Source organism: Pongo abelii, chromosome 6, assembly GCF_028885655.2.
Source record: "Pongo abelii isolate AG06213 chromosome 6, NHGRI_mPonAbe1-v2.0_pri, whole genome shotgun sequence".
In the NCBI taxonomy this organism is placed as follows: Eukaryota; Metazoa; Chordata; class Mammalia; order Primates; family Hominidae; genus Pongo; species Pongo abelii.
The window spans coordinates 119989469-120012468 of NC_071991.2; the positions used below are offsets into that span (position 1 = coordinate 119989469).

The 23000-nt window shown below is 41.7% G+C and overlaps 2 protein-coding genes across 4 annotated transcripts in view; both read right to left on the bottom strand.

Annotated features, from left to right (window-relative positions):
* The window catches only part of CADPS2 (calcium dependent secretion activator 2), a 567688-nt gene that overhangs the window by 368381 nt on the left and 176307 nt on the right, over window positions 1–23000 (bottom strand). The window lies entirely within an intron of this gene.
* Window positions 20609–22541, bottom strand: RNF133 (ring finger protein 133). Its single transcript, XM_002818382.5, has one exon. It carries the CDS (start codon window positions 21817–21819, stop codon window positions 20689–20691), a length of 1131 nt encoding a protein of 376 aa, XP_002818428.3. The 5' UTR covers window positions 21820–22541; the 3' UTR covers window positions 20609–20688.

Here is a 23000-nt window from a genome sequence, read left to right on the forward strand (position 1 = left end):
CAGAAAATACATGTCTTTTGCTACAAGTAATGAGAAAACAAGAGCCAAATGTTTGTCTTTAAAGTTGGTTTGCTTACCCTTCAACTTTGACATTCATTTGAAAAATGAGGACGTTTTATATACCAGGCTGTATCTCGACTGCTCACTACACTGCAATACAATAAGCTTATGTTCAAGCAGCAGTTGGAGAAGGATGCTGTTAGCCCCAGTTAAATATCCACTTCACACAGCATGACTACAGAGAGATCCTGCTTCCCATGATGACTGATCAGTTCAAGTACCATCTGGAGAGACAGGAGAACCTGGAGGCCTGCTGTCAGCTGCTCAGCCACATCCTGGAGGTGCTGTACAGGAAGGACATGGGGCCAACTCAGAGGCACATCCAGATTATCGGGGAGAAACTTCTCCAGACTGTGAACCAAACCATCATTTCCATGGGACGAGATTCCGAACTCATTGTAAGTGCTTGGTGACAGTATTTTTTTTTTTCCAAGTCCACTTTTGTATGCCCAAGGCCAGTCAATGGATTCTTTGTTGGCACTGTTTTGTGCCAGGCTCTTTATCCATCCAAGTCTCCCTCAACCTACCTTTCCAGCCTTCTCTTGCATTTCTCTTAACATATTTTCTGTTCCAGTAGAAGGACACACTTGTGTAGCCCTCCACACTCTGTGTACATTCCCACCCCCATAGCTTATCCATCTGTTCAAATAAATATTACCAAGACAAACCAAAATACCAGGCAATGTGATCAGGTGTCATAAGCAAGGGTTTGCTTCCTTCCTAGAGTTTACAGTGGGGCAAACAAATGGTTATACAAACTGATAAGCCTGTGGCTTGATAAATACTAGTGAGAATTTCTGGTGCCATAAGTTTGTAACAAAGTTTGAATCTAGCTGAGGAGGTCATGGTGGCTTCCCTGAGGAGGTGAGTAGAGATCTGAAGACAATTTGCAAATCAAAAGGAACCAAGGGGCCAGGAGACAGTGGGTGGAGGGAACACAGCTATCTAAGGGGGCCTTAAGGCAGCTCCCTGGGCTGCAATGAAGGGCCTGAGAGTACAGTGGAATGGGAGGTGCCTGAGAAGGACGGGTGGGCTTTGTCAGGCCTGGAAAGTGCTCTGGTCTTTATCCCAGGAGCATGGAATGCCATCAATATTTAAGGCAGAGAGTCACATGATAAAAACTGTATTTTGAAAATAGCTAAAATTTATTTTAGGGACTTCATGTATATTAACCCTCACAACTGCATAAAGAAGGTGCTAGTATTTATCTTAAAAGTAAACAACAACAACAACAAAAACTCAAAAAGCATACAGAAATAAAGAGACATGGCCAAGATCACACAGCCAGAGTCAAGATTTAAGCCCAGTCTCACTCTAGAGCTCCCTTCTTCACCACCATGCAATCAAGTTCAGCAATTTATCAATTTGTGGCTCATTCGACTGAGCTGGAAGGGCCAATGAGTAAATGGATTGGTAAGGATTAGGTAGGAGAATGCTCCTGTTCACCTCTTTGTCAAGCATTCCACAGCTTGATGGTATTTCTCTATTCTAAGCCATCTTAATACTTTCCCATGCTCTGTGTAGGTATAAAATACTGCTGTCCTGTCTTATACCACATCATTGTATCTCTCTCTTATTAAGACTGCAAACTGCACCTTTGAAATCTCTGTAGTGTCTAGTATCATTAGATACTCAAATTTTAAAGGAAATCATTAGGTCCTTGTAGTAATGGACTCTGGAAAGTTATTGAATCCAAAGGCTGGTGTGTTGACCAGTGTGGGATGAAGTTTTCATGAATTCAAAGTGAAAAAAGAAAATACAAGGACTTCAAAGTGCATTTTAATAAAGCTAACTTTATTTAATATTCTAATAGTTGAAACTGTAGGTGCAAGAATTCACTTTTTGTAATACAATGTTATTAATAGTAAATGTGTGGTTTTGTTGCTGTATTCATCCAATGGATTCTTCCCACACAGCTGCACAGACAAAACCAACTCACCGAGACTGTGCTATAGCAATAGAGAAGGAATTTTATTAATGCAAGGCTGGCCACACAGAAGATGGAGTTATTACTCAAATTAATCTCTCAAAGGCTTGGAGTTTAGGGTTTTTGTAAGGATAATTTGGTGGGCAAGGGTTTAGGCAATGGGGAATGTTGACTGCTTAGAGGTGAAATCACAGGGGTGTGGGAAACGGTCCTCCTGCACTTAGCCTCTGAGTAGGGGCCACAGGATGGGTTGCACCACTATTGTGGGTCTGGGTGGATTTAGTTGGTGGTCAGAAATGCAAAATGTGAAAGATACCTCAAAAGGCCAATCTTAGGTTCTACATAGTGATGTTATCTATAGGAGCAATTGGGGGAAGTCACAAATCTTGTGATCTCTGGCCATAGGACTACTGAACAGTAAGGGATTACAGAAACTAGGCCTACATTTTAGCAGAATGTTGCAGGAAGTCAGGGACCCCGAACGGAGGGACTGGCTGAAACCACGGCAGAAGAACATAAATTGTGAAGATTTCATGGACATTTATCACTTCCCCAGTCCATACTCTTATATTTTCCTATGCCTGTCTTTAATCTCTTAATCCCGTCATCTTCGTAAGCTGAGGATGTATGTCGCCCAGGACCCTGTAATGATTGCATTAACTGCACAAATTGTTTGTAAAGCATGTGTGTTTGAACAATATGAAATCTGGGCACCTTAAGAACAGGGTAACAGCGATTTTCAGGGAACAAGGGAGATAACCTTAAAGTCTGGCTGCCTGTGGGCCAGGCAGGACAGAGCCATATTTCTCTTATTACTGAAAACGGGTAAGATAAATATCGCTGAATTCTTTCCCCAGTAAGGAATATTAATAATTAACAGCCCTGGGAAAAGAATGCATTCCTGTGGGGGCCTCTAAAATGGCTGCCCTGGGAGTGTCTGACTTATGCAGATGTAGATAGGGATGAAACACGCCCTCGTCTCCTGCAGCACCCCCTGGCTTGTTAGGATTAGGAAATTCCAGCCTGGCGAATTCTAGTCAGACCGGTTTTCTGCTCTTGAATCCTGTTAAGATGTTTATCAATGACAATGTGTGCACAGCAGGACATGGAAGTTCATTAGTGATTCTAGTTTTGCCCTGACCTTGTGATCTGCCCTAACCTTCTGCCTTGTGATCTTTTGTTGCCCTTAAAGCATGTGATCTCTGTGACCCACACCCTATTCGTACACTCCCTCCCCTTTGAAAATTGCTGATAAAAACTTGCTGGTTTTACGACTCAGGGTGCATCATGGAACCTGCTGACATATTATGCCTCCCCTGGACACCCAGCTTTAAAATTTCTCTCTTTTGTACTCTTTCCCTTTGTTTCCCAGACCGGCCGACACTTAGGGAAAATAGAAAAGGACCCACGTTGAAATATCGGGGGCTGAATTTCCCCCAATAGCAGAACTCAGGCCCCTCTCGCAATCCTAATCTTGTGGACTTTCATTAGTTTTACAAAGATGGTTTTCAGTCCCTGAGAAAGAAGGGTTTTAGTTTTAGAGAGTGACTATTATCATCTTTGCTTCCAAGTTAAACTATAAACTAAATCCTTCCCATGGTTAGCTTGGCCTATGTACAGGAATCAAAAAAGACAACCAGCCTATGAGGCTAGAAGCAAGATAGAGTCAGCTATGTTAGATTTCTCTGTCATAATCTTTGCAAAGCCAGTTTTATTGTTGTTGTAATGGTTAATCACCTTTCTTGGCACACAAAAAAAGTGCAATATCTGACCTCTGTTTTTATTTACTGATCCATGAATTCCAAAGATTTGAAAAACACTGGTTTAACCAATCCCATTCCTTTACCTATCAAATGTGAAGAATCACAACCTAAAACTGATAGCAAATAATCTGTTTTATCTAAAAAGTAAATTTTGGTAAGAAATACCTCTAGACCCTTATCTATAAACTAGGAGACACTTGCTTTCAAAAGATCCTTCCAACTATTCTAAATCCTTTATGATTAATCTAAACCCCTCATATCAAATCTAAAGCCGTTAGACCAGGCCAGGCATGGTGGCTCATACCTGTAATCCCAGCAATTTGGGAGACTAAGGTGGGTGGATCACCTGAGATCAGGAGTTTGAGACCAGCCTGGCCAACATGGCAAAAGCCCGTCTCTATTAAAAATACAAAAATTAGCCAGGTGTGGTGGTGCACGCCTGTAATCCCAGCTACTCAGGAAGCTGAGGCACGAGAATCACTTGAGTCCGAGAGGTGGAGGTTGCAGTGGGCCAGGATCATGCCACTGTACTCCAGCCTGGGCAACAGAGTGAGACTGTCTCAAAAAAAAAAATAAAGAATCTAAAAATAATGAAAATAAAAATAAAAATAAAACCCTTAGACCAAATATAAAGCCTTGAACTGTCTATGCCTTCTTACATCCTGTTGTAAGAACTGAGATGAGTCTAGACCCAAATGAACACAAATGGGATTTGAAAAGTATATAAGTTTTTTTTTTTTTTTTTGGAAAAAAACACATACACATGATATTACCATGATCTTATCAATATTATGAAGTTGTTCTAAAGCTTTTTTCTTCTAATATCAGCTAAGAGCAGATCTTTGAGTCTTTCTTCCTAGGTATTTTCCAACTAAATGCTTAAATTTCCCTAAGCCAATAGCAAATACTCCTTAACCTTGTACTTATGAGACTGAAAGTGAAGATTTACCAAGCCACTTGTATAAACACAAAGATCACTGCACCCTACCTGGGCTTCCAATCTGTTTGACACTGTGCAACAAAGACTGAGACCCTAAAGTGGAAGAAAAATCTTGTTGTTCATCATGGAAAAGGGAGAAATGGAATGGCAAATATGAATTTCTAGAGAAAAGCTTCTATGCGTAGCCACAAAGTCAAAGAAGATACCAGCTTTCCACGCCATATTTTCAGCCTAAGCCATCTCTTCTGCCTTCATTCAATGTGTTTCATGGTGTGATAGAAAAGTCTGAATGTTTCTTGGGCTATCTTCTTCCATCTATTTTATAAAGAAAATGCTTTTCTTGTTTTGCCCTCACTGTAATAATACAGAAAATAAATCTTAAAAATTCAGTGTATTACTTTTGAAGCCTCATAATATATCTAATGTTGAATAAATCCTTAATATATGTTTACTATCTGAAAAAAAAAAATGTGTTCCCTTGCTGTCTTACAGCTTTACAGTATTCCAACTTCAATTACAGAATTCAATTCACCTCATCCTTACTTCTGTGCTACTCTCCACTCATCAGCTGGGAAATAATGTAACAAAACTGAGAGGGCATCAGGAGACCCGAGAGTTCAAGGTGTGACACAAGCTAAGAGACTCTGAACCATTCTGGGTCAGTTTCCTCATCAGTGGAATATAGGTAATCTAGAGATGGGATAATTCCCTTGACCTTGATCCCCTTCTTGGGTGGGCACTCAGTGGACTGTTTCACTCAGCCTGTCACTGGCCACTCCTCATGAGAGAGAACGTGCAAGCAAGCAATTGTAGGGACTGGAACAAACGATCACTGGATCAGCCAGTTGCTCCTCTCTTGCGGGAGCAGGCTCTGTGTAGGCATGGGAGCAGGCTCTGTGTAGGCCCTGGAGCAGCTCCCAGCCCCCGCCCTCTTGGTTCTTGTCTGGCATCCAGGAAGAATCAGGTCACATGAACAGACTGAAGGGTAGTGTATGTGGATGATTTTATTTGGTGATGGAAGTGGCTCTTGGCGGGATGAGAGTTGGAAAGGGATGGTGCAGGAAGAAGGTGATCTTTCCCTGAAGCCACGCTGTCTGAAGTTAGCCACAGCTGTAGTTTCTGATGCTCAGTTGCTGCTTCTCAGCTTACTCCTCAGCCACTTGTATCCCTGATGCTCAGCAGCTTGTGTGTTGCTCTGCCCCCGAAGTCTTTTTAAGGGCACAGGATAGAGGTGTGGCAGGCCAAAAAGGCAACATTTGGGTGGGAAAACCAAGAAAAACGGGGTCAGTTGTTTTCTCTTACAGCCACCATTCCAGGCTTAAGGGTGGGGGTTTAGCTGGGAACCCAGTGGTTCTGTATCAATATCACTTTTAAAAATACTTTTTATTTAGTATCAATTTTATATATTATGGGGTACAACGTGATGTTTTGATATGTGCTTACAATGTGGAATAACTTTCTCAACATTTTTTTTTACTACTACATAATATAGTGAAATAAATTTTAAAATCACTGCTACTTAAAATGTTATCTGTGGACCAATGACAGTATCCAGACTGTTACCTGTCCCTCAGCAAGTACAGAAGGGTGGTCCTCTAATAAGCTTGCTTTGATATAATGTTAATGAAGAAAAAAAAAAAAAACAGATTCCCAGTTGGGGCTGCTGTCTGTGTGGAGTTTGCATGTTCTCCCCAAGTCTGCATGGGTTTCCTCCAGGTACTCCAGTTTCCTCCCACATCCCAGACATGTGTATGAGGTTCACTGTGTCTACATTGTCCTGGTGTGAGTTAGTGTCAGGGTGTGTGTGAGTGTGCCCTGCGATGGGATGGCATCCTGTACAAGGTGCTTGCCTTGTACCCTGAGCTACTGGGTTCTGACCACCTGTGACCTTTAACGAAAATAAGTGGATAACTGTCTTACTTGTTTTTATTTATCTTTATTAAATGTATATAGAGCTCACATTTATTTCCATGCTAAATATTAGAAGTGTTTTGGTTTTTGTTTAGAAGTTTGGTGATATTTTTGTGACCAGAAATAGGCTGTAGGAACTTGACTCTTATTTATATCCATCAGCCTATGGTTAAATTGATATCATTGTATGTCGTTTCACTTAAAAATCAAAGTTCCTGAGAATCTATCAACTATGTTAAGTGAGGACTGTGAGGACTTACTGTACAGGGAGCATAGTTTTTTAGAAACTTCTGAATTGATATGACATTGCCATAGCATCCAAAAGCATGATTTTCCCCCAATATTTTATTATAAAAATGTTTAAACATATAGAAAAGTTTAAAGAAGTTTGTGGTAAGCATGTATATATATATACATACATATATATACACCTACTAGATTCCACAATTAACATTTTATTCTATTCGTTCTTTCACATATCGACCCAATCCTTCAACGATTCAAATTATTCTGCTATGCATTTTAGAATAAGTCAAACACATGATTTTATATTTTATAAAATATTCCACAATGGATGAGAAATCAATAAATACCAGTCCTTTGCTGCTGATAAAATACCTCAAAAAGACCTTTCCTTTGAGAAGATGGGTGATATGCCAATGTTAACAAGGAAGTTGTGAGGAAAGAGATTTCTAAAAGCCAAACCATTACATGTTCCACAATACTACCAAGACACCAGAGAATGAGTTGCTACCCTCTCAAATCCTAGGTTTATAAAACATAAATCTTAAGGATAACAAGTTATTTACTCTTGATAATCCAAGGGCCTGCTGCAGAGAAATGAAGTTCCAAAGTAAAAATGGAAAAAAAAAGTCTGGAAAGTAAATCAATTTTAAAAACAAACATTCTGTTAAGTTAAAGCAAAATGAACCCAAAACTTAACTAAATTTCCCTGGCATACAGTGGCTGTCAATAAATATTTGTTGAATGGATTTTATAGATTATACCTTGTAGTTGTTTATTTTTTTAACAGATGGCAACTACATGTGGAATAGCAATGTTATTGCTTTTTAATCCCAGAATCTGATTCTCGGGATTGTGAGTGACCCAAAGGTATAAATCCAATCACCCTTCTAAAGTTTGAATTCCCTCACCATCACCACCACTAAAGTGACATCCAAACAATATCAAACTCCTTTAAGGAAGAGAAACTAGGCTCTCTGAAGGCAATAACCTGTCTACAGGCAGGACCAACATCTGGAAAGTTGTTTCCAAGTGGCAATGCTCTCCCTGTAGCTGTCATTTTCTTAATGCATGCTAATCCCTGCAAAAACAAAGAAAATCAAATTCTTCCCAAGCCCATTCTTCAAGCATTTGATGGCAGCTAACACTGTCTTCTGTCTTTCAGGTTAAACATTCCTGACATTTCTCAGATGACAAGACCCACTTACTATCCTGCTGGCTCTCCTCAACACAAGTTTCACTTTTTCTGCACAGGTTCTAGATTAAGGCCTTCATTCATTCTTTTCAGGTCTTTGTTCAGCTCATTATCTTCTTGGTGATGTCTCTTCTATTTAAAGCTGCATCTCTGTCTTTTGTAGTTCCCTATTCTGTTTTCTATTTTTCTCCACAGCACTTATAACTACGTAGCACATGACATTTATTGCATTTTCTTCCCACTAGCAAGTAAGCTCCATGATGGCAGGCATTTTATATGGTTCACTACTGTATCTCCAGGGCAATCAACATTTGTTGAATGAATCAATGAACCTGCCATATGGGTAAGATCTTACAATCAAGGAGGAAGACAGTAATTCATTCCAGTTAGAGAAGCAATGCTATTAAAGCAGAGGAAGATGCCATAAACCTTTGGAGGGCCTACATACACTCCCAATGCCTTACCCTGAACTTATTTTCACCTACATTATTATGGAAGCTAAACTAAGTATCCCACCAGTATTTGTGAAGCTAGTTTTATGGACCTGAACCTAGAAATTTACATGACTCCCTTCTGAATTTCACCTGTGGTCCACTTTTTTAGTATATTGATATCAGATCTTTAGTGAATATAATGGAATTGAGTATTCTCTTCCAGTGTGGACTGCCCAAAACTGTTCATACTTTTCAGTTTTTTTCTATTCTTTTATTTATAAATTGCAAATTATCTAAAATCTATTAGTTTACTCACAACTCCCTTGACACTTGTGATAGTGGTAGCGGATAGAGAAACCAGTACTGGGAGAGGAAAGGATTCCTTTGCACAGTAATGCAGAAGTCAGAAACCTATTGTACATGTGAAATATGCCTAAATGTATCTTGTATTAATGGAGTAATAGCAGTTACTGAGATTTTCAATTATACTATTATACTATTTTTATTACAGCTGTGATGCATCATTGCTGAAAATGAACTATCTGATCTAAGTGAGGTTCTTAAACTCAAGAATACATTAGAATCAGCTGGAGGACTTGGTGAACCAGATTGCTGCCCCCTCCTCAAGTTTCTGTAAACTCTGCAGTGAGCTTAAGAATTTGCATTTCTAACAAGTTCCCAGGTGATGCTGATGCTGCTGGTCTGAGGATGCTGATGCTGCTCTAAGATGCTTTTCCCTGGGGACAGAAAGTGAATGCAGCTGGTCTGATGTAAAAGGCACATGTTCTTTTTGAAAGGTAACTGTGCTCTGCACTGTTCTCCACCCCGACAGTGTCTTGTTCTGCCGGGCTGGTGTGCAGTGGCACAATCTCGGCTCACTGCAACCTCCGCCTCCCAGGTTCAAGCAATTCTCATGCTTCAGCCTCCTGAGTAGCTGGGATTACAGGAATGTGTCACCACGCCCGGCTAACTTTTGTATTTTTAGTAGAGACGGGGTTTTACCATGTTGGCCAGGCTGGTCTCCAACTCCTGGCCTCGGGTCATCTGTCTGCCTCAGCTTCCCAAAGTGCTGGGATTACAGGGGTGAGCCACTACACCTGACCTAACTATGCTTTTTAAGCTAAACTTTTACAAAGGATTGATGTCAATTATTAGGATAATTACACAATTTTTTACCTTTTGAACTTTAGCAGAAAGGCAGCCTACATCAAAACCCTTCAAACTAAATATTTGTTACAGAAGAGAGCTACCAGCTCCAATGTCAGTACTTCCTAAATGGAAACATCCATTCCTACAGCTCAATATTTCTTTTTACTCAAATCAGATATACCCTGGCCACACCTTCACCCTCACATAACTCCTTTTTCTTTCCTAATTATGTTGAGATCACATGAGGTATCACTCAACCACCCTCCAGCTAGCACTCCCAATGCCTTTAGCTGGGATTTTTCTTCCACTGTGCATTTCTTTAAGCCCTTAAAGCTGGACTCATCCTAATGCTTTGTCCTTTACTTAAAAACTAGTGTTTCAAGCTAACTGCAGGGTAATGGTTAAGACCATGAGCTGTGGAACCAGAACAAGTTCAAATATAGGTTCTGTGTCACATACCAGCTATTTAACTTTGGGCAAGTTACTCAGTCTCTCTGGGTCTCCATTTCTTGATCTCAAGAATGAGGATACCAATAATGCCTATCTCATAGCATTACTGTTAAGGATTAAATGAGATTCTACCTATTAAGGGAATGTAGCAACACCTTGTGTATTATAGCTAAGATTATTACCACCCCTCCCTCTATTCCTATCACACTTGCCAGCTTTACTCGGCCTGCTAAGCATTCTTGGGTGACAAAAATGTCTTATAATATAGTACCTAGAGATACAACAAATTCAGGGAGCCCAAAATAGTAACACTGAAATTTACATAATAGTAAAATCACCACTAATATAAATGTCATTGGTGGTTAAATTATTTTGTTAATAAATCACAAGTTAGTACTTACATGTATAACGCCTTTTGTTAATTTTTTACACTTATTTAATTAGTCTAAGTATAGACCTATATTTCCAGCTATGCCATGAACATCACCCAGAATCTGTTCTATGACATATTCAAAATCTGTACTCTTCCACTTCAAACTTGCTTCACCTCATTGTCATTTTCCATCTCACTGAATGGCATTATTATAACATAGTGGCCCAAGCCAGAAAGCAGGGAGTCATCCTTAACTCTTCACTCTTCCTCTACTCCCCCTGACCCATACCCATCTCTTCTGTATCCGTGGTGTGTTGGTAAACTGGAGACGAACTGAAGATAAAGGTTATGGATGTAGAGAGGTTTTAAAATCAGTGTTACCCTGGTTATGGAAAAATGAAGTAGAAAATTCACACCAGCAAGTGAAATCAAAGAACATATTATCTTGTAGGTGACCCACCCAATTCACTTGCCATTGCCTTCATTTATATTTTCACTTTACCACTCCTGGATCATTGCAACAGCCTTCTAAGTTCCATGTGTTAGGTTCAGGGTCAGGTTCCAGCCCATGCTGAGGTCGGGAGTGAGCGGATGAGTGGCAAATAGCTGAAAGAAAACTCAGGGAGACATAGGTAGGTGAAATATGGCTTTATTCAGAAGCTCTCTCATCAGCACCTCTCTTAGAGTGTCCGCTCTGTCTCAGCTGTTTGAGCTGGCAGTTCCCACACACAGCTGTGCTGCTGGCTCTCTCTTGCCTTCAGGGTCAGCAGCTTAATTTTCTCTCTCTGGGCACGAGAGTGCCTACATAGTGTCAGCAGGGCAATGATACCTTTTACAAACAATAGTGGCTTAGAGCCAAATGATGAGCCTTCCCATTTTATGGCTACATGGTTGTGGTAACAGGTGGAGTTATACACCTGCGCTCTAAACTCGCTGAGTCACTCAGCCTGTCCTTGAAAAAAGCACAGCCATGTTCCTTACACTCCACCCCCTCGGCCAAGGGAGACATAGGCCTTGGATACACAGGTTATATACATAAGCTTTGGTACACAGGCTCGATATATATACACACAGGCTTTATACATAAGTTTTGGGTACATAGGTTTGATATACAGGCTTGGCACACAAGACTTACATTCCACCCCCTAGGCTGAGGGAGTCCTTTTAGTGAGAACCAGTGCACATAGGGCCACACCTTGGACCTATAGGCCACAGCAACAATATAAGGAGCAACAACTTACTACTAATATTCCTGCTATGCTACTCATGATTATTAGAGCCCAATGTAGGCCAGAGCCCAGAGATGCCCACCATCTCTGCCAGGGGTCATCAGCAAGGTGCTCAATCACCTTTACCTCCTGGGACACCCCTTGTAAAGCTGCCATTATGTTCTGGTGGTTGTCAGGGATGAATTTTCAACATTGTGTCCCTACAAGGGCACAAGTGCCACCTTGGGCAGCTGTGGCTATGTCTAAGGCCATCCGGTTTTGTAGCACCACCTTCCTGATCTGATTAACCTTATCAGTAAACAAAAGTAGGGCAACTCAGATGCAATTCAGGGCCCGAGCTGTGTGCTCTGCAAGGGCTGTAACTTGCATTTCTACAGTAATGACACCTACTCCAGGAACAGTTATTGCTAAGGGATGGAACCACCAGGGGGCCCACCGCACTCACAAAAACTGGAAACGCAGCACCCTCTAGTCACATAGGTGACCAGGCAATGTGGAAAGCACAGTGGCAGGCACATGGGGCCACCCTCAGTTACAGTCCAATTGGCTGGCAGATATGGCCATCCTGTGCCCTCACAGACCCATCAACTCCCAGGGGGTACAAAGTCCACTGGGGCCCAGCCTTGGTAAGGCCGCTTATTCCACAACACCCTTGGTGTAGTGATCGTGTTATGTTTGCACAGACTTCAGCAGGCAACCATCCCACAGTGACTTTACCCCAGTGCTGCTCCATACATGGTGGTATCCGCAATGGGGGCACCACGTGTTCTCCCATTAGACAGCTCCATCCATCACGGATGCTGGAGTCAGCCAAGGGGCAGGCTTGCCATGGGTTTTGTGACGCCTCCTATTCAAAGCTTGACGTGTTGCACCCCACCCACTGTCCATGAGGCCCCGAGTTTCTAGCCATGTGCAGTTCTGCACAGAAGCTGGATGCACATGCCAGGGCAAGCCATCCGCAGCTGCTGCTGGAAGGACAGTACCGATCCAATAGTTAGAGACATTGGTCACCTCAGTAAGGTGTGGACCCAGTCCACAATGCTATCGGAGCATGCCAACTTACAGCTGAAACAACAAAGCAAGCACGGATACTAACCAGGGTAAATCACATCCCTCAGGCAAAATTCAAGTCAACTTTTCATCCCTGGATAACAATGCAGCTGCCAAGGGCTTCTGCCCTGGGTGATGCTACACCTCATCAGTTTTCTATGGTGGGTCCTGCACCCATGCCAGAGTTACAGGGAAGTTTATGATAGGCCACATAGACAGTACGTATGTTCCCGGAGGAGGGTTCCTTCCCTGGCCGTTCCCCTACGTACGGCTAATTGTGGAGGTCACACATTAAATACCCAAGGAGTAACATGTAAGTTATACTGCAGACCCTTCCCCACAGGGGGCCACAATCGCCAACCATCTGCAATGGGGGGCTTGGAGGGTCCATGGCTGACACAAGGTTTTGTCTCCCTACTTTTAAGGGTATTGGGGCAGGTAATAACAGATTATCTCTCATCCTGTAACTGGTTGGAGAAGGTCATCCTTCCTCTCATGGATCCGGCCACAAGGCCTGGCCCTGTGTGGCTTGGTGACTAGCTAATTCTGTAACTTTCACATAATTAACCACAAGATTAAGCCTCAATAAACTGCCCAGCTACAGCTGCAGATTACTGTAGGTGTCACCTTCTTGGTGATCACCATCCACATTGCTGAGTTTAGCTCATTAGCTACTTTGCCCACACTTGGTATCAAACCATATAGTGTCAGTAGAATGGCCGGACTGTGACAACAGTCCAGGCAGCACAAGCATCTAGACTAGACCTATCTGTGTACCATGCCCCATTAGGAATGGGGGGATGCCCTTCCTTATAGTGAAGGTGCAGAGTCTAGGTGTACCTCTGGCCCCATGGCCTTATCTTGCATTAGGACTACAGGTCCCAAGACTTCCTTTTTTTTTGAGACGGAGTCTGGCTCTGTTGCCCAGGCTGGAGTGCAGTGGCACGATCTCAGCTCACTGCAAGCTCTGCCTCCTGGGTTCGTGCCATTCTACTGCCTCCGCCTCCTGAGTAGCTGGGACTACAGGCACCTGCCACCATGCCCGGCTAATTTTTTTGTATTTTTAGTAGAGACAGGGTTTCACCGTGTTAGCCAGGATGGTCTCGATCTCCTGACCTCGTGATCCACCCGCCTCGGCCTCCCAAAGTGCGGGGATTACAGGCGTGAGCCACCGCGCCCGGCCTAGGACTACAGGTCCCAAGACTTCTTGTAACTCTGCTGCTAAGGGACTTGTACTCAGCATACTCCGCTGCTCTAAGCAGGTACTTCACTTCACTAAAGTGGATGTCTGCACCGTCCCTATCTGGGGAGTCATTCATTACCCATGAACTCACCCATCCTGCTATCAGGTAAGTCGTCCATATGACGACTGTAACCCCTTCTGCCACACTCTTATGAGCCCGAGGGGCAACATATGTAGTTACTGACTGCCTTCCCAGTCCAGGGGGTCACTACCCATGAATGCACCCATCTGCTATTACTAACTGCTTCTGTATTAATGAACACTGGAGCTTAGCTCCCTTCCACAGCTAGGACTAAAAGCCTGTTGGCACTTCCAAGGTCTCCATGCACTGCTATAGGCCCTAGCCAACACTATTTGTGCTCACATGCACATTCAGTTTAAATGGGCACCCCTAGTCAACTACCCATAGGTCTTGTGCCTACTGAAGAGCCTGCTTGGCTGTGTAAGCCTCACCATCCAACCCCAGGCAAGGTGGGCATTGCCACTTCTAAATCTGCAAGAGAATCAGAGGTTCGCATAACGTCATCAACAAGATCATGACATATGATGGGGCTATGCATATAGTCCTGCAGTGACACTATGAAAGTCCATTGTCACCCTCCCACGAAGGCAGACTGTTCCTGGCTCTCTGGAGCAATGCTGATTGAGAGGAATGCATTGGTCAGGTCCACCACACAGTGACACCATCCCAGTTCTATTGTCAAGCAGTCCAGCAAGTCCGTGACAGACAGCACAGCTGCCAAGCTATGGAAAACATCCACCCCCAGAATGTCTCCAGGCATGGGAGAGATGTGCACAGTGGACAAGCAGCCAGCCAAGTGGCCAACGCCAAGGTGCAGACACAGGTTCCACTTTCACTGGCTGGTCTTCATAACCATTAATGAATGCAGCTCTGCCCCGAAATTTATCCGGGTTCAGAGACTAGTGGATTGCCAAGTCCGCATATGGCCTTTGTTTGTCTGGTGCCACCCAAGCCAGGCATCTCGGCCAGTCTCTTATCAAACAGAAAAGGCTTTACACTTCCACCTGACTGCAGCAGGCAATCTGTGAACTGGAACACTCGGGCAGGACCAGGTTGTACACCAACGTCTTTCTCCTGAATGACTTGCACTAAGTCTGTACATGACTGCTGACATTACTTGCTTGACTCCCGCAACATAGCGGGGGTGCAGGCACCATATGAAATGTGTTCCACCACGGTGGTGGGGGGAGGGTCCCTAGGCTCACCCTTGGTGCCCAACAGCTACTCATGCTATATTTTCTGGTGGATCACTGGGCGAGCCTGCAACAGAGGTTCTTTCTCCCTGCACTGCATCCTGCAGGGACTGGACATGCAATTCCTGCAGCACAGTTACAGACGCCCATGTGACTCTGCCAGCAAAGGCATGCTTTTCCTCAGTGCTGTGCACTTCCTGGTGCTTCAGTACCTTCTCCACATTCATGGGAGACCCGTCTACTGCCTCCCACGTTTCCACTGGGGCCCATCCAGCCAGCAACGCTGCCACTGGGTACCACAGCCCATGCTGCAGCCACATAGCTGACCCAAGACCCCTCAAAACTGAAGACCCACTCACCTCATCTGGCCAACTATGCCAATTGTCAGGTTCATGAGTACACCAAATGTCATGTCCAGGGTCCAGCCCCTGCTGAGGTCTGAGGGGAGTGGGTAGATGGGCAGATAGCTGAAAGAACACTCGGGGCCGTACGCAGGTGAAATGTAGTTTTATTCAGCAGCTTTCCCATCGACAGCTCTCACACACTGTTCTTTCTGTCTCAGCTGCTTGAGCTGGCTGCTCCCATGCATAGCTGCACAACCTGCTCTCCATTGCCTTCAGGGTCAGCAGCTTAACTCTCTCTCTGGGCACAAGTGTGCCTACACAGTGTCAGCAGGGCAATTATACCTTTTACAGACAATAGTGGCTTAGAGCCAAACGATAAACCTTCCCATGTTATGGCCACATGGCTGTGATAACAGGTGGAGTTATACGCCTGCACTCTAAACTTGCTGAGTCACTCTGGATGTTTACCTCAGCCTGTCCTTGACCAAAGCACAGCCATGTTCCTTACACTGTGTCTTCAAGTTTCTTAACCAAAATTCCATGTGACACTCAAAGCTCCTTTATAAAAGTACTGTTAACACTGTTCTCTCCACTAGAATGTCCTTCTTCCCACCAAGTAGAGTTCCATTTCAAATATCATTTCCTTAAGTGTTCCCTAATTATTACTCCAGTTGAAATTCTGCCCCTCATATCACCACAAGCCTTTATCAATTCCTCTCCATGAGGAATAGAAATTTAACACTTTCTACCTTGATATTTTGATTTCTACCAAGATACTTTCAGTAAAGTGAAAATAAGTCAAACTTAAGGAAACAGAAGGTGAAATTTGGGACCTGATTAAAGGCTCTTTGGAACAGTCCTCTGGCAGTGGTTCTCAGTCTTGTGTGCACACTGGAATACCCTGGGCAACTTCAAAAACTATCAATGCCTGGGTCCCAGCCCAGATGTCATGAATGCATCCTGAACATTGAGACTTGGAAAAGCTCTCCAGGTGATTCTGATGTGCAGCCAAGGTTTTGAAGTACTACTCTATGGGGACCATAAAAGGGAGTAAAAGGCTGGGCACAGTGGCTTGTGCCTATAATTCTAGCACTTTGGGAGGCTGAGGTGGGCAGACTGCCTGAGCTCAGGAGTTCAAGACCAGCCTGGGCAACATGGCAAAACCCTAACTCTACTAAAAATACAAAAAAAAAAAATTAGCTGGGCATGGTGGTGCACACCTGTAATCAGCTACTTGGGAGGCTGAGGAAGGAGAATCACTTGAACTTAGGAGGACAAGTTTGCAGTAAGCCAAGATCGTGCCACTGCACTCCAGCCTGGGTGACAGAGCAAGAGCTCTGTCTCAAAAAAATAAAAAAGTTAAGAGATTACTGAAGGATTTTTAAACAGAAGCAAAGATCTGGTTGACATCAAATAATAAGAAATATTACAACTTGAGTAATAGCTGGCTGTTTAGAAGTATTAAAAGCAGATGTAGGAATGATTCAGGGTAGGCAAATGATATTGTAGGAAAGTGTAGGAGGCAAGGAATTTGGTGGCACTTGGTAAAACTAAAATGACTTACAATTGCTTCTAGGCTGAAGCTGGAAAAGAAGAGATGGACTGGGAAGATAGGGACAACAGTTAAGGGAAACTGCTTGGAATGAGAACCAAGAATAAGTCTGAAGAAGTAGTGGAGATGAGCAGTCAAGCAAATGCAGAGGGAATTCTGAAAAAGATGCTGTGAGTTGTTAAGTTTTCAAAGATGACAGAACATGATGTGTGGCAACAACAGTGTGTTGCTGAACTGGACATGTGTAGAAGAGTTTTGAAATCAGAGTCACCCTGGTAATCAGCAGTGATGAAAAATATGCATGGCAGCATCTAAAAATCATCAAGGGACACAGTAACTTGGAGGTCTGATAAAGATGCTGCCATAATTGTGGAGAGAGGGGTTAGAAGGTGTGGTGTGGCTATGAAAAGGGGAGATAACAAATTGTGGTAGAATAACACTTACTGGTAGGAAAGAGACCATCTGTTTTTCTAAAGTACACTCCCTTCCCCCTACTTATAAAACCAAGTATGTATTTAAAGATATTTCTGTGCTAGTAAGTGCATTAATTTATAATCTTTATTTTTCATCATTAAGAACTAAATATTAAAAAATACAGTAAGTACAAAGCCAAAAAACCAAATCTGTTTTTAAAATACAAAAACAGGTGCTCATGGTAAATGATGGAATGGGAGAATGGAACCGGCATGAGAAGGACTCCTTCACAGTAGCAGCATGTGAAGATTTCTCTGCTTGCTTCAGTGCCTTCCCAAATGCTCATCTTTCCCCCAGTTGATACCTGCGTGCGGCTTCAAAACCCGTTAAGTGTGGTGAAGGGGTTTAAATCCCATCTGAAAAGTCAGATCCCTGGCTCACTAAATCCTTTGAAAGGCTCACACTAGTGCAAATAAATAGCTGACTAACATTCTCTGCAGGACAATTGCATTATAATAATTCTATAGCAAGAGATAGGGATATTATCAATGTAGTGTGTCCTATAACAAGAGGTACCGTATAGATGGAGTAAGTCATTTCACCTATAGCACCACCTGATAAGAGTTGAAGTGCGTTAGAATATTTTTCACTGTAGTAAAATATTAAACCTAATTTATCTGAGGAGTGAATAAAAAAGCAAGCTTAATTCTTACAAGGAACAAAAACTCCCTTCTGTAATTCACATTATTAGTCCCATGTCATTATGACAAGATATGTTTGCATCACTAGGTACAAGAGAAAATGGTATATAGCCCACAGAATAAGTGAAAATCTATTATAATGAATAAATTTGATATAGTAGTGCTATTTCCAAGTTCTATTTAGTAAACCCAGAGTAAAAATGGTTTATTGATCTGTTTACACCATTCTAAACACAAAGATTAAAACTGTTTTGTTCTGACATAAAAGAAACAGCTATGTAAAGCGCTTAGTCCTCTACCTGGCACATGGTAGCCACTCAGCAGACAGTTCCCATTTTCACTGACTTGACCCTTTCCCTCCCACTCCAAATATAGATTCTAACCACCCTTTAAAGAACGTCCACAGAAAATCCTCAGATCAAACAAGCACACTGTGTTAAATGTCCACATTAACAAAGGTTATATTATAGAAGTATGCACATGCCAATTTCTTATGCATGGGAGTAACTCAGGTCTTAGATTGACAATGATGAACAAAGGAAAAGGAGGAGAAAAAAGAAAAGGAAAAACGAACAAGGATGTGGAGGGAGAATGAAGAACACAATGGCACTGTCAGTGTGAATAGCAAACAAATTCCTGAACTGCCAGATGTCATGGAACAAGTACCCCACACAAGAGTACACAGAGCGGCAGTGACCCTGGAACTCTAGGTGCAGGGACTGCCAACCCTACAGATGCATTCATTGTCATAGCTCTAGTGATTTTCTTGGACAAATGGTAGAAATCACTTTAGCCACCCCACCCCCAACTGCTGCTACCCTCTAGTGGCAGAAACATTAACAGTGACCAAAGCAGGACAATTCATCCTGATTAGGTGGGCAGCTAATTTATCCTTTTAGGGGCTGCTGTCATGGGGTCCTCAGTGTCCTCTCTCTTCAGTGTGGTCCCTCGTCCCTCAGGAAATGACTTTACTCTCCCAGGGTAAGCTCAAAATAACACTTAGTGTTCCTGCTAAATCCTCCAGTAGCCCAGTGCTATGCAGTTCTTTCAAAGAACAGCTCTTGTGATTAACACAAAAGTCTCTAAACTTGTGTGTAAAAAAGCCTTTGTGTACCAAGCAAGGCATGGCTCACATCTGGTCATTTGCCCAGTTTTTGCCCTGATTCTTCCTGGCCTTGGATTAGTGTCTCTCCTCCTTTAGTCTTCCATGGGGTGGCAGTTATAGCCAACTACTGCCCTTCTACCTGTGTCTGAATTGCAGTATTGTTAACACTGAGCAACTCACAAGATTCCTCTTCACTAGGTCGCCCTCCAAGGCTGCCCAGCAATTCAAATCCCAGTGTTAGCCTTAGAGAGTTCAAAGGTGCTCATTAAAATTATGCATGCTGAACTGTAATAATAAATTCTGGGCTAAAATTATAATTTAATATTTTTTCAAAGTAATTTAGAGTGAAAAATTTCAGAATTTTCTGTTATTTTCTATAATTGGGAAAAACAGTCAAGTTTTTCAAATTAACATACAATAGTTGCATTACAACAAAGATATTTATCATTATTTATTCACTTATTCACTCATTCATTCAAAAATACTCGAGTGCCAGGAACTCTGCTGGACCCTGAGAATACAGTGAACAAAAGAAACATGACCACAGAAATTATAATAATTTCTATATTGTATCACTTATATCAAGAATAGTCTGTCATAGATTAAACATTCTATTTAAGAAAACAAATTGGGGAGTGGGGAGAAACACATGGGAAGTAAATTTGCCATGATTAAGTATCAAAGTCGTTCTATGTTTTATGAACATGTAACAATTATTGTAAGTAACATTGGATACTAAAATATTTGCTGTTCACTTAAAGAGTGCTAGCATTTTATTTTAAAATTTCACTATACAGATGCATATCACAAAAAATGTACTAATTGCTTGAACAGAACTATTTATCAAGAATAAGAGTAATAAGATTTTGTAAAATGCTCATGCCAAGAATGCAAAAGAAAAAAACAGCACAATGACCTCACAACTAAGACATACTATAAATGTTATCAAAAGATAATTTTTACTCTTCCTAGCACATAAAAGATAATTTATTGTTTCCAAACTTAATTGATAGTTTCTGTATTAGAACAAACCTATTACATATCAGTAATTTTCTTACCAAAATAGAACCCAATATATGTACAGAAAATATTTAAGAAAATAAGTTTGTCCTTAGCTTTAACATGGATGTGTACATATAAATATACATATGTACATTCACAGGAGTAACATACATTGACAAAAAATTACACTTAGCAAAGGTCCAAAATTACACAAAAAAAATCCTGCTAGGGCTTTTTTTCTATCTTTGAGGTTTGACAAAGAATGTATAAAATTACTGAAGTAACAAAAAAGGACACAAAAACCACACTTCAAACAGACAAACTGCTTGTCAGTATTAGGACCTGATTTCACATACAGGTTTAATACACTTCCTCAAAAGTCATGCCATCAAGGTGAAGGATGAACATCTTCCACTACTGAATGAGGCTGGATGTCATTATTCTGAGAAGTAGGATTCTCCTCCACATGGGTTACTTTATCTGAGGTTCCTGCAGGAGAAACTTCATTATTTGTCTCCTCTTCACTAGGTGATAAGGTTTCAGGCAGTTCATTTGACATTAGAACTTGCAAAGGTTCTATTCCACTTTCAACATCCACTTGAATCCCCAAAACTTTAAGAATATCACATTTGCAAATGGGGCATGTCCCATGGGGTAAAATCCAGGGGTCAATGCAATTCTTGTGGAAAAAATGTTTACAAGTCAGAATACGAACTATGTCATTAGGCTTATAGCGTTCAAAGCAAATTACACAGCTATCCCCATTTGGATTTATTTCTTCATCCCCCTCTTTTACTACTCGAAGTTGGAGTTGTCCAAATGCGTTCTGAAGATCTGTTGTTAATCGCTGCCATCTCCGGTTCTGAATCCTTGCTAAACAAAGTCTATAAATGTGATAAAAGATGAAATATGATAAGGTAGCAGTTGTGACAATCACAAAAGAGACCAAATAGTGATTCATCCAGATGATGTGCTTTCTCCCCACCTCAACCACGGCCGTAATGCGAACTCCCTTCTTAATTAAATGGAAAATTTCCGTGCCTTTTAAGTTACCAATCATAACCACAACGACATCTTCAAATGCCTGATGAAACATGGGGAACACCTGGTTGCCAGTTCCTGGAAAGTTATAGATGATCACTCCACTGGCTCCCTTCTCAGTTGCCACTTTAATTTTCTGTGTGAAGGTACAACCTCCCCGTTCAATAAGTGCAAGCCAGGTCTCTGAGTACTTTGATCGGCTGAAAATGGTATTGGGATTACATGCATTTTGGATTTTTCCCTCTGGTGGCACTATAACTCCTGCCACTCTCTTCAAAGTGGAGCTTCTTCCAAAGATTCCAGTCTCTCCCAACTCTGACAACACATGATTCCCAACATGAAATGATATGTTCATATAAGCCATCCAAACAACACTTGCTCTGCAACAGTTCTGACTAACAAGCCAAACAACACTGAACTTCACAAGCCAGGAAGAGGCAGTGTTGTTTCTCCAAGTGCCAACCTTGAGTAGATGCATCTCTCTCTTCTCTGAGTGACTTAAGAACCAACCCAACAGTTCCACATCTGTTGACAATTAATTTAAAATAACGAAGAGAAAAAAATCTTCAGGATACAAACAAGATCCACTGTCTTCCAGCATGTTTTTGTAAGAAATTCTTAAAGATGGCTTATGAGTTTCAGATGTCTTACTAGAGAGAGGTGAAAAACTTTAGGTTGAAAAATAAATCCCCTACTGTTAACTCTAAATACTGCTTACTGTTGTGTGATGTGATTATGACATGCAAGATCCAGCAGCCAATTAGATAAGAGCTTAGAGCATACTGTGAATTTATTGGCTTAAATGCTGTTATGGGTGATTTCTTTGTTGTTATAAGATGGATATAATCACTGAGATACATATAATGGTAGTAGGTAGCACATTAAACTAAAAATTAAATCTAAAATTCATACAATGTGTGCTCTTTAAAGCCTGAAAGCACATGTAAGAATGCTTTCTTTTCCCAGCAAGTGAAGGAGATATTTCCAACAAAATGGCAAGCTAAAAAAAAGGATAATTAAAAATTAGTGCAGTGACCAGATGTGAGGCAAAAGTGGTGAGCTCAGTGACATTATTTTTACATCAAAAAGAAAAGTCACACTACTAATTTTTGATTCATCACATAAACCCTTATATTGCATTTATTTAATTTAAGCTTTCTGAGAAGTTTGTGGCTTTTGTTTTATGGTTTTGCTGTTTTAAATTAAGGGATCCTGCTCAGTTTACTTCTGCCTCACTTCCTCTGTCTTACATTGACTGTACAAATGTAGTAAGTCTGACAGGAGTAAAGAAAGGACTAATATCTAGGGAAGCTAATTTCTCTGCAGACTTTGACATCTGTTATTAATCAAACAATATTTTGAAAGAGAGGAGAAAGGGTGTCAAGGGGAAAATTAAATATAGTCATATTAGTTTGGCACAATTCCTTTTTAAAAAACAGCTATTAAGAAAAACTTCAAGGTGCACACTTAAAGTTAACCATTAGCAGCAATAAGTAGATGCTTTTATCAAACATTTTTGCAGAACTCAACAAATATCCCTATTAGAAGATTCCACAGGCTCTGTCCACTCTGCCTACGTTTTTGCCACAATCATGTCAGTGGCACAATATGACCTCAAAGCTAAAGGATGGCATGTGGACTCACAAGCAGAGTGAGTTC